The sequence below is a fragment of the Echiichthys vipera genome, assembly GCF_963691815.1.
Source record: "Echiichthys vipera genome assembly, chromosome: 5".
In the NCBI taxonomy this organism is placed as follows: Eukaryota; Metazoa; Chordata; class Actinopteri; order Perciformes; family Trachinidae; genus Echiichthys; species Echiichthys vipera.
The window spans coordinates 16,809,840-16,827,520 of record NC_139830.1 but is presented as its reverse complement, the minus strand read 5'-3'; the positions used below and the strand labels follow the sequence as shown (position 1 = coordinate 16,827,520).

The following is a 17,681-nucleotide window of genomic DNA, read 5'->3' as shown; positions in this document are numbered from 1 at the left end:
GTGTGTGTGTGTGTGTGTGTGTGTGTGTGTGTGTGTGTGTGTGTGTGTGTGTGTGTGTGTGTGTGTGTGTGTGTGTGTGTGTGTGTGTGTGTGTGTGTGTGTGTGTGTGTGTGTGTGTGTGTGTCATAACTAACAAAGTAAATCTCCTGCTGTTAATCTTTTTGAGGCCAGAGGGCCAGTGTCAGGATCAATACCGAGGACAGGCCTTCCTCTGAGCCCGCCTCTAATTGGCTCCATTTCTATCGTGTGTGTGGTGTGTGTGTCATGGTGTATGTGATTGTAAAAAAAACTGTGTTATTTGGTCCATCCAATGAAGGATGAATTTCATCCTAGAAAGTTTTATTTAAAGCAATAGTTATATAGTTAATATAAATGGATATCTGATAAATGTAGAATCTGTAGGCAACTGGACAAGATTTCATGGACAAGATCGGAAGCGTACTGGTTTGTGTTTGCAGCCCAAGTAGTTCTGACCATTCATGTTTGACCAGGCTTTGGTTGCATGCAGGTAAAATGTCCATGTGGAGAGCAAAAGAGGCAGAACGCATTTGCCGAAATGCAATCCTGGAACCCATCGGCTATCATTGAAGACTATTTGGCTTTTATGAGCTTTTTAAAGATGTTATGTATTATATGTTATCAAATATCTGTTTTAAGAGACATAGTCGCTTAACTCCAACTCCCTTCTCGCGTCTCAAGTTGCTAATTGGACCGGACGTTGTGTTCAGAGATTGAACCGATGTGAATATTACAATGTTTTTAAGTCACCATCTCCGAAAAGTTGGTCTCACATCAGATTGAGTATTGTTTGCAGTAGATTTAACCCAGTTTACAAATCTTTTATATATGTAGCCTAACATTACACTTTTACACAAAATCAAAACATGTTTAAAAAAAACACTTTAATTTTTAGCAGATTTAGACAGCAATAAAAAGGTATATGCTAAAATAAAGAACATAATAAATGTTTGCTGTTTTACTTTTACTTGAGTTGGACAAACTAGCATTAGCTGATTCTTATATATTGTGCAACACAGTCACAGGGGGAATCCATCCTTGAAAGAGCTGTAGATTTTGTCAGCAAGCAATAAACTTATTTACTCGTGTTGCAATGAATTCACAAGTTGTGTTTTTTTCAGTGGGGAGAGGCTGAAAGTGGATATAACTGAATTATAAAGGCTTAAAACAGGTTGGAACTCCTCTAACATGGCGATAGTATTTGAAAGCTCAGTTGTCAAAAAAAAAAACTACCTGCAGCTCACTTTTTATTCTTTAAGGGAAAAGAGAGAGGAAAAACATGAGTTTCTTTTTGTTTTATTGAAAATGGTTTAACAATTACAAACAATGTTTTGTCACATTTTAATCTCTTCCAGGTCTCATTCTCGCCGACGGCGGTCTCGCAGTAAGAGCGGCAGCCATAGCCGACGAGGGACCCAAAGTCGGAAGAGGAGCCGCAGCCACAGTCGACAGAAGAGCCACAGCAGAGACCGGGACCGGAGCCGGCGCAAGGGCCGTGACAGGGAGAGGGAGACAGAGAAGGAGAGGGACAGAGGAAGAGACAGAGACAAGGACAGAGATAAGGACAAGAGTAAAGGCAAGGCGGACAAAAAGGGGTAAGTGAAGAATGCCTTTGTACATGCAATCATACATGTATAGGTAGACACGAACACACCAAACAAGTGTTGGGTTGGCCCAGCTCAATCTAAACTGTAGGTAGAGAATAATTTGGTCAGTTTAATACAGACTTAAATATGGAGCTCAGTCTCAGCCCCTTCATCTGTCCATCCATCACTTGATCCTTCCATCCATCAATCCGTCATTCCTTTTTCCTCCATTTCCCATTGCAATCAAGCACCAGGCTACACTAGCCTTGTAATGTGATATAATTCCCTCTTGTAAGAGAAGATGTCATGGGGAAATAAAAAATAGATGGTAAGTAGGGATGCTGCACAGGTTCACTTTTTAGAGAATGTTTTGGTCACCAGATGATGTCTGATGTCTTTAACTCCACTTTTCACCCTCTTTTCACCCAGCTGCAATAAGTCTAGAAACATAACAGCATCATATGCATCTCTGATGTCTTTGGTGCTTATACAAGAAGAAAAAAAGAGAACTCCTCATTGAGGTGTGAAATGTTGGCAAATGACATCTTGACTTGCAAGTGTATGTCTTCTAAAGACTGTAATACACAGTAGAATACATGTTTAGAGTATAGTGTATCGGAATAGCACCCTTAATCCCTCCGCAGCGCGGCATGCTCTAATGTGATTTGAGGCCTCTGTAATATGACTGGTACCCAGTTATTGTCTGTCATATTGAATGGCACAGATGTGTGTATCAGACTATGGATCCCATGAGTTTGGCAGACCGGCCGTTTGCTACATGTAATTTTAAGAGACTTCAGCTCCCCAGATATCAAAACAGTCACTTAACAGATGACTTTACAATTAAGTGCATAGTTTGAAAAGTGTGTATTATAATAAACATCCAAAAGTCAATCCAGGTTGGTCAAATAAAGGAATAATAACTACATAACCTGTCTGAAACATGTTTAGACAATATTTTGTAGGCTTTTTCATTAGATTTACTAACAGAAAGATGCAGTAATAGCCAAATGGCAATTTAGGATTTTACAGCAGTTTGACTGATCTGACTGATAATGATCTCCATTCCTCAGATGTATTCTTGATGCAACAGTGCAACCTGATAATGAAACTTATCACTGTAGCAACGGCCGTAAGACAAAATACAGCACATCTGCAGAATGTGTGCGCTACATTTCATTAAATGCAGTACATAGTAATTATAGAGATAATTTGTGACACTGAGTGAATCTTTACTGATGTTTTTTAATACACCTATTTTTTTGTATTTAGTAAGTACTATGCACAGCACATTTCCAGTATAACTGAGGAAAACATGTGCATGATTAGAAATAAGGGTTTAGCATTCACATTTTATTCCAGCTTCTTGTATATCTAGAATTACACAATCTGTAAATGTAAATGGTCTCTCAAATGATGATCCATAAGTTTAGTATACTTGTTAGTAGAAAAGGATGGATGTGTGGTTAATAATCAAAAGCCTTATCCTTCTAGTGCTGTTTCCATATAATCAGCACTACTTTTTTCATCCTTATGGAGGCTTTATTGGTCATCAATGAAGACCTTGGGGCTCAAGACTTTCCTGTGTGAACTGAACATGAAGATTTGCTTTGAAAAGAAAAGTGCTCCATTTATTTGAAGCTATTACATATTGCCTTTCTTAGATCTGTATCAGGAAAACAAATAAAGCTAACAGTGAAATGTAAGGCCAGCAGACTATATCTATTTTCTTATTAAGGCTTCAATATCCTCCGGCATCGATAGTAATCTCTTCCTTTATCTCTGACCCCGCTTTAGCTTGTCTGTGTGCATGTGTGTGTACTCATATATGTAGTTAGTTTATTGGATTGTGTGTGTGCGTGTATGCATTTCCACCTGTGGCAGCATTAATATATTCCAAATTGTCTGTCCTACTATCTGGCCTTCCAATTTACTTAAACCTGTGGAGGTATGATGTTAGAATAATCTTAACTAAACCATGTGGTGCTGACCTGCCATCATACCAGGTGACATATTCATATACGTGTGTGTATATATATCTATAATTATAATAATCCTCAAATCTTGGTACTGAAGATCCTTACCTGACTGTTTGTACTACATGTAGCTTGCTCTTTTTGATTAGACAAATGATTTAATATAACAAATTATAGTTTGCAGCGTTTTTGTCACTTCAATTTTAAGGATACATGCTTCTGTAATTCACAATTTATTAACGCGTGGGTGGAGGGGGTGTCTTCTTCAAAATGTATACTTGTTTTGGTTGTTTTTCCATAAATTTCACATCTGCTGGAACAGTATTCGGTAATCACTAAAGATGCGCTCTGCTCCAGGAAGTCAAAGTAATGACTATATTGCAATTTGTGGTTGATTTGAAATTGATATAAATTTTGTGACATGATGGAAGATCATTTTTTTCACTTTATTTTTTACTTCAATTGTCTCCATCACAACACGTACAGTAGAATTAATGAGTAGAATTTAACTTATTTTGGTCTACCTGTGGACCTTGACATGGATGCTCCTGTTATTCCCCAGATGCTCCCACAGGAGTTTAGAGGTTCTTTAGCAGAAGAAAGGCAGAAGCAGTGAAATGTTGCGGGAATATGTAAAACAAGGCTTTCTGCAGAATATCCTGTCTATGACAAGCCACTTCTTCTTTTTTCTCTGTCTTTTCCATTCTTCTTATTCTACTCTGATTGGTGATGGGGGCAGGGTCTTTATGTAAGCCCCTGATCCTCACCATGTACACGCACACACACACACACACACACACACACACACACACACACACACACACACACACACACACACACACACACACACACACACACACACTGCACATTGTAACACTCCATTCTCATTTACATCCAGGTTTCCTTTCTGGGTGGTAGGAGAGGAGTGAAGCATTTCGATGTTGATGGCAGGGTGCGGAAGAGGCTCAGGAGCTTTATAGTGTCTGTCAGGATGAAAGAGGGGCCCCTCAGAGCGGCACCCTGACACTGACTCTGTGTGTGCATGCTCGTGTGTTGTGTTGTCGTCATTAAACATTTAACACTCCTCTAGTATGACAGCAGGCAACTTGGTGCTCCAGCGGCATGTTTTCATGCAAAATTTATTGAAAAAGACAAACTGTTGTTAAGCGATCCTGTTGCCTTTCAACAGTGGCAAAGGGTAAGTGGGTGATTGTGTGTGTGTGTGTGTGTGTGTGTGTGTGTGTGTGTGTGTGTGTGTGTGTGTGTGTGTGTGTGTGTGTGTGTGTGTGTGTGTGTGTGTGTGTGTGTGTGTGTGTGTGTGTGTGTGTGTGTGTGTGTGTGTGTGTGTGTGTGTGTGTGTGTGTGTGTGTGTGTGTGCGCATACAGGGTCAGTAGGTCAACTTTGCTCTGTGTAATCCTCTGGCTTCGTATTTACAGAGAGAATATCAGAGGTTCCTTTAAGAATTTAACCATCCCTAAAACAGTTTGTTTATGTTTTTCTTTTCATTGACAGATTCATCAACAGAAGGCGTACTTGTTTTGTGTATATTGTAGATTAAGTATTGAGTTAAATATTCAAGTGGCTGTCGACCTTTTTATATCTGACGTACATCAGCTTCATCAGCACCATCCATTATGTTTCTAATGCTGTATGTTCATTTTAATTCATATGAAACACTATTAGTTATAAAAACCTAGATGCCGTTACAATATTTTTTGTTGGTTCAGTTAACTTTGAAACTTTAACTATTTATTCAATAATTTTAGGGATTCATTTTTATATCTCTGCTCACTAGCTAACTAGTTTTCATGGACTCTTAATTGCAGAATTTGGTGTTAATGTGTTACAACTGAGACGAGTTGGGGGGAGACTGAGCCATGCTGGCAGTTAATTGGTTATTGTGACAATACATTTACTAAATATCAGCCTCACATTAATTTGTTCTCATTTGTATGTTTATTTTCCTCCTAAACACAAATATGTTAAATTTTTAACATCAAATTTTTATTTTTATTTGTATTTTCTAATTAGCTGAGCTACTCAACAATCTTTAGATGTGACCCCTGGGATTCACTGAAATATCCCAGGGATAATTCCTGAAGATGAGCAAAATCCTGACTTATCTCTTCCCTGTTGTCATGAAAAACAATTATAATATTATGTGCCTTAAATGAACACATGTAGCTTTGATTTTCAATCTGCATGCAAGTGGTCCCGGTAATTTCTCTTAACTTACGTGTGGCTCGAGTCAGGTCAGGTTTTATTTTATGAATGTTATTTGACAGTGTTTTTTCCCCCTAAATCAGAGCAGGAACAAACAGTATCTGTTGTGTTGACATGTGCACATCTGCCCCCAGGCAGATAACTGACAGAAGTATAATTTGAATGTAACAGCGCTCTTCACCTGATGTTCAGACACAGTTCCCACCTGTAATTAATGAGCAGAAACATTGAATCTGCAGTTAAAGAGAGCTGTCTCCACAGAAACTGACTTTAAAAGATATATATATATTTTTAAATCAGTGTTTTAAAATGTTATGGCATTATTAAGCTGCAGAGGTTCCGTTTTGAAGGAATTTAGTTCAGGCATGAATCGAGCACAGTCACGGCCCAGTTTTCTTTGTTTTGCTCATAATATTAATCCACACAGACATAGGTATGCATATTCTCACTCTTTTTCTTTCCACGTCTGTCACCCTCCTCAATCTTTACTCCTTTGTCAAAGAATTTGTCTGCTTTCAAGAGAAGTCTTCACCCTTTCCCTTTGGCTGTGTCGACCTCTTTGCTTTCGTCTATAACCAATCACCAAGGTAGTGGTTGCTGGCTGCCTTACTCCACAGGTCTGTCCAATTAGGCTGAACTTCTTGTCTGCGCTGGGTCATGGGAGGACTGGTGGTCCATTTGACTCAATTTCACGTCATTTGAGTGTGAAATGGGCAGAGGCAGGGCAGCGAAGGCACAGAGGGCAGTGTGGAAAACTCTCATGGCATCAGAGAGCTGTCTTTTCCCTATGCATGTAAAACTGGAGTTAGTATAATGAGCTTAGGGTTAAAGAAATGAAATGACTGCCTACCTTTCATTAAAGCCTTTTCTGATGTCTTTGTCTATGAAAGAATCATTTAGGAGTTTTTCTCTTCTAGCGAGGGGCAGCACTTCAACAGCATTCATTGTTCATATTTGTAAAAGAGTTTCTTTTAATGAGATTGAGTTTCTTTTTTAAGTCTTTAAAGTAAACTGTGTTTTCTTGACACTTTTGTCCATAGAGCGGTCCCCACCAACCCGCCGTTCCCATTTCTCTTTGTGAATGTGATTGTTTAGTAATTCCTCTCATTACTGTGTTTTCCCCTGACAAGCCAAACAGAACCCAGCATCACCACAGGGGTCCCGGCAGGACCCGCGGGCCTCAGTTTGGCTAGCTTTGCTCGATCGCTCAGCCTTAACCTCTGGAAGCCTAGAGGCTGTCAGGCAGAGAGAAAATAAAAACGAGACCCTCGACACAAACACACACACACACACACACACACACACACACACACACACACACACACACACACACACACACACACACACACACACACACACACACACACACACACACACACACACACACACACACACACACTAGCACACACACGCTCACGCTCACTGCTGTTGATTTTCTCTACCTCCTTGCCTCACTCTGAGGAAATGATTGTCTGCTTCTTTGCCTCTGTTGAACATCTATCAGCTCATTAGTGTTGGTAATACATAGAGAAAGTACGTGTGTTTGTGTGTGTGTTTGCACGTATGTAGCCCCTGCCTGCGGCATCCTCTCAACCTGTTGGGAGTGTGTGTATGGGTGGTGTGGATGGGACCACTGGCTGCTGTGTGTGTATGTCTGCATTCTTGCAGGACTCTAGGCTGTGTCTGGCTCTGGGAGTGGGTCTGGGGAGGTAAGAGAGACTTCAAACACCGTCCTCGGAAGGTTAGGATACACTCACATTGACTTAAATCAATGAGCTGTAAGTGTGTGTATTATTTGTGTGTGCGTCAAGGGGGGTAGCCTAGCGGCCAGGAGCAAGAGGAGACATGGGTGAAGCTGAAGAGGAGTAGGTGTGCATTTGTGTCTTGGAAGTGTATGTGTAGTTTGGGTGGGGGCTGGGTGGGTGAAATAGGAGTGATGCCTACATGGAAAGGGTGGATGAACAAAAACACACACACACACACACACACACACACACACACACACACACACACACACACACACACACACACACACACACACACACACACACACACACACACACACACACAGAGCGGTGCAGCTGTAGTGTTTCTTTGCCCATGGCTGTATGTAGTCATTAGCTGCTTTTTCCAAAGAGATAATGAGCATAGATTGTACAGAAAACAGCCTGCCCGCATAAACTGGATCTTTACTAGATGGACATTTTTCTTACACACACATACACATGTAGACCAATACGTACAATACTTGATACCTACACGGTGAAGCAGGACAAAAGTGGCTTTTAATTAGTCTGAAAAGACATGTTAAAATGTTACTTATTCACAATGACACATTTCCACATTCATGAAGATAAAGAAAAGCTTGAGAGCAGCTGAAAAGAATAATTGTTTTGTCGTCCTGCCAGTCACTTACTGCAGCTAATACTGTCTATGCCTTAGAATGACCCCTGTGTGTGTGTGTGTGTGTGTGTGTGTGTGTGTGTGTGTGTGTGTGTGTGTGTGTGTGTGTGTGTGTGTGTGTGTGTGTGTGTGTGTGTGTGTGTGTGTGTGTGTGTGTGTGTGTGTGTGTGTGTGTGTGTGTGTGTGTGTGTGTGTGTGTGTGTGTGTGTGTGTGTGTGTGTGTGTGTGTGTGGTAGTGTGTGTGTGTGGTAGTGTGTGTGTGTGTGTGTGTGTGTGTGTGTGTGAGATTGGAGTTGTTCAGTGTGTGTGTGTGTGTGTGTGTGTGTGTGTGTGTGTGTGTGTGTGTGTGTGTGTGTGTGTGGGGAGAGAGAAATTTGGCAACTTTTAATCGCAGGAGAGACACCCTGAGCGAGCGATAGAGAGCTGTGACAATCCACTTAGTGCGCTCTGTAATCTGTTTAACCATTTAGTGAGTTGTTAAAGGAGTATGCAAACACTTACACACATAAAAAAAAACGCACACACTAGACACCCTGCAGGCTTTAGCAGTGTGCAGGACAGTCTGCCTCTTGAACTGGATAGTGATTCAATGCTGTTTAGAGGTAGGTAGGTAGGTAGGTGTGTGTGCGTGTGTGTGTGTGTGTGTGTGTGTGTGTGTGTGTGTGTGTGTGTGAGAGAGAGAGAGTTTGAGACCTGCTGTAGGCACTGAGAGAAGCCAGGCCTGGAGCGTGATGACAGAGACCAGACCCGGCCAAATAGAAGATCCCCCCCAATCCAATTACCCTGTTCCTCTCTTTTTTTTTTTCTCCCATCCCTTCTCCTCTCCTCTTTTTACAGCCCTGTCTTAGCAGGAGCAGCAGCTAGTGATGGCAGTCCTGGCTGCTATTGAAGAGGCAGGCTGCTCCGCTTTATGGATCAGAAGAGGATGCAGGCAGGATTATAAGCAGGAGGTTATGAGCAGCAAACATGACAGGCCAGCTCCGATTTAGGAGGGTTATGTAAATGTGGTTGTCGACAAAATATGTTTTTCTGCCCTCAGTATTCTCTCTCTCACTGAGAGAGGTGGAGAGTTGGTTGGAAGAAGCAGTGGTTACAAAGTAAAATACAGACAAAGTGAAAAATAGAGAAGAGACAGACAGCGTAGAGGAGAGTTTTCAGTTAGCGGAGAGTACATTTCGTCAGGCTTTTGCCCTCCGCTGGTCTGAGACTGAAATTCGGCTGTGCAGGTTTTCCCTAATGGCATTGATCATTGCAAGAATACCTCCTTCAGAATAAGTAAACAGCAACCCGGACATACAGTTAAGTGTACCATGAATCAGTTGTGGAAGTAAATATTGCCTGAGAGGAGCATATAACAATCATTCTCAGTGGAGGTTTTCAGATCGGCAGCCATTTTTCTTTTTTCATTTTTTTTCACACAGATATGAAACAAAAGAGTTATGAGCGCAGTAACCAGTCATTCAAACGTGTGTACCCTTTATTGTGATGACCGAGGGATATGATATACTTATTTATCTCACTGATACACAGCTCATATTGATCATTGAGTAGCCTCAGGAAAGTAACGAAGCCTCCCTTCTCACTCTCATTATCTCCATTCCCTCCTACCCATTTAGCCTGCCACTTTTTCAGCAGAAAATGGCCGATGTTTATTTGTATTTGTCTCGCTCTTGTGTACTCTGTCCTCCTCTCTCTCGCTAGCCTAGTCTTTGCAGTTCTTGAATAGTGTTTTTTTACCCTATCACTGGCACGCACGCATACACCCGCACGCACGCACGCACTAATGACTCTTTTCTGCTGTCCACTTTTTGCCTGTATGCCATATACAGTTTTTTATGATATGTCAGCTGTTATAACCATGCTCAGAATATTATAAAAGGTCTTTAAAGGACATTTAAAGACCTTTTTAAAGAATATTAATAAAGCAACACTACTAGCTATGTAAAGATATAGTGGAGTAATGGCATCCTGAGCAGAGAATGAAGTAACTCTCCCTCAGTGTGTGCTGCAATCCTAGTTTCACTGTTTGTTTCACATGTTAGTGCATGCGGGCGGGAAAAAAACACGTGTTGGGGAATGGTCTGTGAGAGCTTGTGGAGGCAATCCCAGCCCATCTTTTTTTCAGTATTTCGAATACAGCTCCTCTGAGTCTGAGTCAGAAACTTTCCTGTTTCCCTCTTCTTTTCTTTTTTTTTGTTTTTAACATATTTTCATCTATGTTTCTTTTCTCTAAGTATCTTTGAGCCTTCTTCTCATTTTTTAATAGGTACCTACCTCTGTTTCTGCTTCTTTCTATACCCACATCTGACAGCATGGAAAGTGTGCACAATTGTGTATAAATATCTTGTGCACTGCTGTTTAATCAACCGTGGGTGAATTAATTTGCTTTTGCCCCCCCACATACACACCCATTGATTCAACTCTGTCATTGCTGAGCTCTATGTGGAAAACGTTTTCATGGAAAATGGTGGAGTATTTCATTAAATTAAACAGGGTAGCAAAACGTCTTGTTAAGTTTTCAAACACATATCTATCAGAAGGAATATTATTGCTGGAGCCAATGTTATGGCACGCACATTTTTGCAGGTAAACCTGAGCCACAGTTAAGTTGAGTCTGCACTTCAGGAGAGAAGTTTTTATATGGGCATGCTGTTTGTTGGCATCTCTGATATATAGCGTGCTTATGAATGCAGTGTTGAGTGGGACTGGGTAGTGTTGTCACAAGATTGGAATTTATAACTTTAATAGAATATCTTGAAAAATATTGATATTTGATAGCATTTCCGATACCACAGGGAATATATATATATATATTTGCTTACTTGTATCCCTTACCTCAAATGTGAAGTATTTCCAAACAGCGCTCCTGCTGTTTTCTTAGGGCGTGCTTAGGCACTGTCCATCCGTACCGTGCCCAAGCACGTTTCATGGGTAAAGTCTAGTTCGTTTGACCAGTGTGAGTGCACCTGTCAAGGCGCAGTACGCTTGCCGACCACGGTCCGTTTGGGAGAGGTGGGCTTTTGTAAAGCACGTTTGCACATGTGCGAGCACGAGCGTGCGCACGTGTACGAGCACGAGGCCTACGGCTGATCTGATGTCATTTTATGTGCACCTTTTCAGACATAGAAAAATAGAAGGACGGACCATGCACGGATATTTAAAACAATTGCGGTGAAAGGTTCACGTTGGTGTGACGCGGAGATGGAGTGTTTACTGCAGATTTGGTCGGATGAAAATATTCAAAAACAGTCGAAGTATAACAGTTGTACAGTGTGTCTGATTTAAAGTGAAAAACAGAAACAAAATCACAACATGAATCCTGCTATCCCTCCCAACAGCCCATGTCAGTTGTGGTCACAGTTACCAACTAAATAACTGAATAAAATATAACATAAGTAGAAAGGTAAGGTACAATGAAAAACAAAAATAAAAACAACTATAACTAATAGCAAAAATAAATAAAGTAATCCAATAAATAGAAGGGGGGGGGGGGGGGTCAGAGGGGGGCTTGGTCTCTCCTTCCAAGCAAACGTTATTTTGAGAACGTTAGAGCTGGGTATCATTTGGGTCTTTTGGATACCACTACGGATAAAATACTTTCTGATACCTTACTTTCAGAAATATAAATGACGGTAGTGTTTTATTTTACAAAACCTTTTTATTCCTTTAGCAAAATAAGCTTTTTAAGGGTTCAATTTCATCCAAACACAAGACATTTGCCTTAATAAAATAAACTTGCCAACATTTTAATTTAAGTCAGCACTTGTTTCATCAAAGAGTAAGTAAATAAGATTATGAACATGACCGGACATTCAGTGCCAACTTTTGGTGCTTGATAGTTTTCGACTCTGTGCTATTGACGTACATGGGTCGGTACCAAAAAAACTCTTAGATTCATGTCTTCAGGGTAGCATTTTGTTTGCAAGGTGTCTGCAAGTGAGCTGTTGCAACTACTCTGTCTTCAGCACCTGTGCATGTGCTGTGCTTGTTCGTCTATTTGCAATAGTGTGAGACTTGGGTTAACTTTTCTTTGTACCATTTTTTCTTGAAGTCTACAGAATTTTTCTCTCTATACACACACAGACACACAAACACACAGACACACACACACACACACACACACACACACACACACACAGAAACACACACACACACACACACACACACACACACACACACACACACACACACACACACTCTCACACTCACACTCACACTCACACTCCTGACATCTCTCCCTCTAGGCCAGACTGCAGAGCGCTTGGGGCCATGTTGTTTTGTCTTCTGACGGACAGACAGAAAGAGAGAAAAAAATGAGAGACTTACCCTGGCCAGTGATTACGCCAGTTTGACACCACACACATGGGGGGGAGGGTGGATGGGGAAAGGGGGGGGATCAGTGCACGAAGAGAAGTGAAAAAGGCACAGTAAAAAAAACGGTGTGGAGATGATATGAATAACAATGTACGCTGTGTGTCTCCCTGGACCCTGATAACCTGCAGACCACAGCCCGCTCCCTGTGACAGGCTGGCCTTTGTGGCCACTTTATCCCGCCTGTACACTTGTAAGGTAGAGCCGGGATAATCGCACCTAATCTAATTAAGGCTAAAGAGGGCCATGACTGAGGCTGGCCAGGAGCAGACTGGGCACTCACACACACACACACACACACACACACACACACACACACACACACACACACACACACACACACACACACACACACACACCAACAAACAGCTCAGCAGCAAATCCTGTTTGCATCAGAAAAATAAGGTTGTCATATTGATTATGCAGATGAGGGGCTAACTGACTCTCGGCCAGCCGGTTACAGCTGACACAAGCTAAAGAGAGGGATACAGCGAGAGGAAGAAAGGATTAGGACAAATTTAGCTTGCTGTTTTCTTTTTGCCGTTTTGCTTGTACCAATTTTAGGTTCAGAACGGTCTTCATCCCACTTGTGTATATGGGGAGGTTTTTGAAGAAGGAACGCCTCTTATACTTAGTTATTTGGTTTAAATCAAAGAGTTACAGTAAACATGACAAACTTGACCTAAAAATCTTTCCATTTGTAACAACTTATATAGCTAGAAAAAGCACTCCGTTTTATAGATTTTGGACTTTTTGTGACATTATGGTCAGCAGCAATTTGAAGTATGGACATGGCGGATATGACACATGGACGAACAAGCAAACAGACAATTATACAGACAGCTTCATATATGTAGTAAAAAATAAGATAAGAGGAGATAAATAGAAGGTCTGTGATGAATCAATATTTCACAGTGCTTTGTTCATGCTGAAACTAAAAATGCTTTAATTATTGATTAATCTGTTAATTCGTTTTTTTACTAATGGATGTCAAAAATATCATGACACGGTCTGAGAGCCCACTGAGACAAATTCAAATGTTTTGTCTTTTTCTATCTAAGGTTGTCGCGATTCCAGAAATAAAAGTCACTGAACACATTTTCTTAACCCTTGTTATCTGTACAGCCTTGGGTTGAAAATCTTTTTTTATTACTTTGATTTGTTTCGATACTATCGAAAGATGATATTATCTCGTTTTCAAACGTATTGAAAAGTATCAATACTTTTCAAGTGAAGTTAGTATCGATACTTGGATACTTTTGACAACTTTAGTTTCACCAACAGAAAAGCAGTAAATCCTCACATTTGGGAAGGTTGAACTAACAAATAGTTGGTGTTTTTGCCTGATTAATTGCCTTGAATGACTTAAACAATTACCAAAATTGAGTTCTTGGGCTTGTAAGGACATGTTGCAGATACATGGCTATTAATAAACTGTTTATATAGGTGTGTGTGTAAATGCGTGGGTGCCTGTATACATGTACACACTTGTCTTCAGGTGTGTGTATTGTGTATCCAGCCAGCCGGCAGCCAGATTGCTATTTCCCCCCTCTGCCCCTATAGAAAGGCCTGGGTATTCTCTGGATGAGGGTGTGATGTACAATTGAAGGGCAGGATTGAAACTGATTACCTTGTTAACTCCTGGCACCCACTGGCAGCTTGAAATAGACCTGAGCGCCAGGGCCTGATTTGCAAATGAATTACCTCTCGCCTGGCCCTCCGCCTCCCCTCCCCTCCCCTCCATTTTCCCGTCTCCCTCCCTCTCCCTCGTTCTTTTTCTTTTTTTTTTGTCCATTTGGTGCCAAGATCATCTTTTTATATTGTGCCATGACAGATGCTGTGCCGGGCTGCCATTGTTCCCCATCAGTTTTTCTGGGGCCGCGAGGAGAGCCAAAAGATTTCCACATGTGATTTTAACACAAGCGTCCCCCCTGCCGTACAGCCCATTGCTTTATTCTTTGTGTACCAGTACAGCAATCTAAAGAGTTTTGGAGCAGGCGGAAATGTTGGGGAGTGTCATTGTCTCCCTCTCAATAATGGAGAGGTATTTCTCTGATTAGGAAAGGTTCTAATTGGGAGGTATGAAAAGGACCATCGGCTATTGAAGAAACCGCGGGGAAATTGATTGCTCTCCGTGTCTCTCTTTTGCTTTTTCTCTCTCTGTCTTTGTCCTGCTCTCCCTCTATGTAACACTCTAAAAAGAAGTCAATTTACTTTAAAACTTGGCCCCGGCATTCAATTCCCTTCAGCACTGAGTAGGTGTGTATAGGCTATAGAGAGAGATATGGGAGGTCTTTAGGGAGATACGCTCTGTCTATGATGTTATATGCGTGTTAAAATACATGTGTGAATGGATCTGGGTGTTGGTTGGCTCTAAATTAGTTAAAGATAGTTCCTCAACCATAACCTACTCATGCGTGATTCATTTCTTCAATATCAAAATGTGTGCCAGGTCCTAAGCACAAGCACAAGGCCCCATATGCCTATTTTTTTTCTTCCATATTCAAAATGCGGCAGATAAAATGGTTGATGACACGGTTTCACACAAGATTCAGATTGGTGTGTTGTAAAATTTTAATTTAAAATTTTGCCTAATTCTGCAATCCAGCGCTGGATGTTTGAAGCTGATATTTGGGAGTTTGAGCAGGACATATAAAGTGTGGAAATAAACTTGTGACTGGTCTCTGGTGACAAATTATGTAATGGTGACACTGTTTCTGAATTACCTCAAACCTAGTTTGGCATTTCTGTCCTGTATTTTCTTCTTAGCAGCTGGCATATACACAGTTACAGATATATCTGTAATAAGCTAATGTCGGCCTGTGGATTCACAGGTTTACTTACTACATTTTAGTCTCTGGTGCAGAGTGACAGTACACCTGTTTTTGTAATTTAAATGTTGATGATATTAAATAAACATTAGACAGACTCTTGTCTGTTAAAGTGATACAAATCTTGCATATTTCCAAGAAATGTAGCCTTAAATTCCTGCTTCAAATGTGTTTTTTGCTCTCTCAAGTGTCCATGACCAGGTGTCAGATATGGGCCACATGAACAGGTGTGTGTATGTGTGAGTGTTTATCATAGGGCAGAAAAGCCAGCCATAAATTGGCTTCTTCCTTTCTTCTTCCTCCCTTTTTAAAAAAAAACTTTTTTATTGACTGCACTTAACCCTCCCTTCAGAGAAACATAAAGTGCTGAATTTGTTAGCCCCACTTTTAATGGACTGCTTTTCTCCACCATTTTGGGATTATGCTAAAGTAGAGCCCTCTCCATTGGGAGGGAGGGGGGGCACCCTGTGTACCCGTGAATATATGCGTGCGTGTGTGAGTGTGTGTGTGCGTGCCGAATTACATAGAAAGCATAAAACATAAGTCTGTGTTTTGTTCCCTCTTGTGTGTTCTGCATGGAAGAGTGACAGCCCCTGACTTACCCCTGCATTATCCCTTCCTGTGAGTGTGTGTGCCTGTGTGTGTCTCCCCCCCAGCCCTCCTCTTAGCTGTATAAAACCCTGAGAGGTAGCTCTGATAGTACACACACAAGAATACAATTTCAATTTCAATTGGCAGTCCTGTTAAAAAGGAGCTATGGAGATGACAATCAGGCCTGGGGGAAAGCTGAGCTCCCGGTATTATTGTGTGTGTGTGTGTGGGTGTGTGTGTTTGTGTGTGTGTGTGTGTGTGTGTGCGTGTGCGTGTGCGTGTGCGTTCGCGTGCATGTGTGTCGGTCCCCGGACTGCTTAATATCAAGCTTTTACCTTCTATTAGTTAAACAGGCAGATGTCACTGATGTGGACTGTGTATTGGTGCATTGTGTGTTCTATTTCTGTGTGTGAGTATGCTTGCTCTAGTGTCCCCATCACATTGACTCTTTAATAAATATGCCTGCCATTCTATCAGCAGTCAAACAACATATGAATGCTCAATGACACGCTTGACAAGGCATGCAACTGTGGCAAATGGGAGTGCACACACACACATGCACACACACTTATGAATGATGTCTCTTTCATAGCATTATAGTGTCCTGTCTTCCCTTCGCTCACTATCTCTGATCTCAGGTTGAGGGCTGAGAGACTGTTGTAGGCCTAAATGCTAAAAGCTGCAGAAAAAGAGAGCTGCCACCCGAGTAGTGCTTACAACATGGTCATAGCTTTGTAATCTTTCCCCAGTAAAACATTAACTCTGGACTCTTACTTATTAAAATAAAGGACTGTTCCTCAACTGTCTTTAAATGATAATGATATCCTATTGAAGGGTTTAATAGAGTTAGGATTTTTTAGGGTAGATGCTTTAAATGTCTCTTAAAGTTCAGTTGAAGACCTCCTGGTTCAATTCTGTTTATGATTATTAAAGGCCTTTACACTCTTTTAATTGTGTGATTAATTCTCACTTAAGTATATTTTTTTGAACTGTTGTTGTCACGAGTACTTTAACACAGAATGCAAATAGTGTTGTGGCGATAAAGTGAAGTAAATACATGCATGAGGATTATACAAAATCAACATGGAAGCTTTGTTGTCTGATTCAACTTTATTCCTTTCAAACTTGACAAGGCAGCGTGTCAGATCCACTCTTTCGTTTTTCTTTCACAAATAAATAAAAACTCTTGACTGTAAATGGTGAGCCAATCTGGCAGGGACGTGCACAACACCAGTATGAACATTCGCAGGCAAGCACTGGACCTTTACATTTACTAAGCAACATTATAACCCTAACTGAAATTGTTCTAAACATAGGCGCCAAAATATATGTAAAAATGACCCAAGATCACTTGATATATGCTTTAGAGGGCAATTAACAAACTGGCTAATTATGATATGAACAGGTGCAGCAATTTAGATTTAACAGCTAGGTTACCTACAGTATAGCACCTGGGTAACCTACTACTACCTGTCACAAATAGGCAACAGTTAAAGGGGTTAATACGGCCAGCGGAAGAGAGTGAAGCATGTCTGACCTTACGTGGTAAACCTGGCCAGTAGTGGACTGTGAAAGGGTTAATGCTTCCAAACAGGACAGCAGGCCTGAGAGGTAATGCATGGCTGATGAGTGCTGGGCTAATGGGTAGCTCTGTTAGCTGGAAATCAAATGACTGCCTCTG

At 41.1% G+C, this 17,681-nt stretch overlaps 1 protein-coding gene across 2 annotated transcripts in view; it reads left to right on the top strand.

Annotated features, from left to right (window-relative positions):
- The window catches only part of rsrc1 (arginine/serine-rich coiled-coil 1), a 121,564-nt gene that overhangs the window by 23,096 nt on the left and 80,787 nt on the right, over window positions 1-17,681 (top strand). For both annotated transcript variants that reach the window (XM_083914327.1, XM_083914326.1), the window contains exon 4: window positions 1,374-1,613. In XM_083914327.1, coding sequence (XP_083770453.1) covers window positions 1,374-1,613 — 240 coding nt within the window. The remainder of the gene's footprint in view (window positions 1-1,373; window positions 1,614-17,681) is intronic.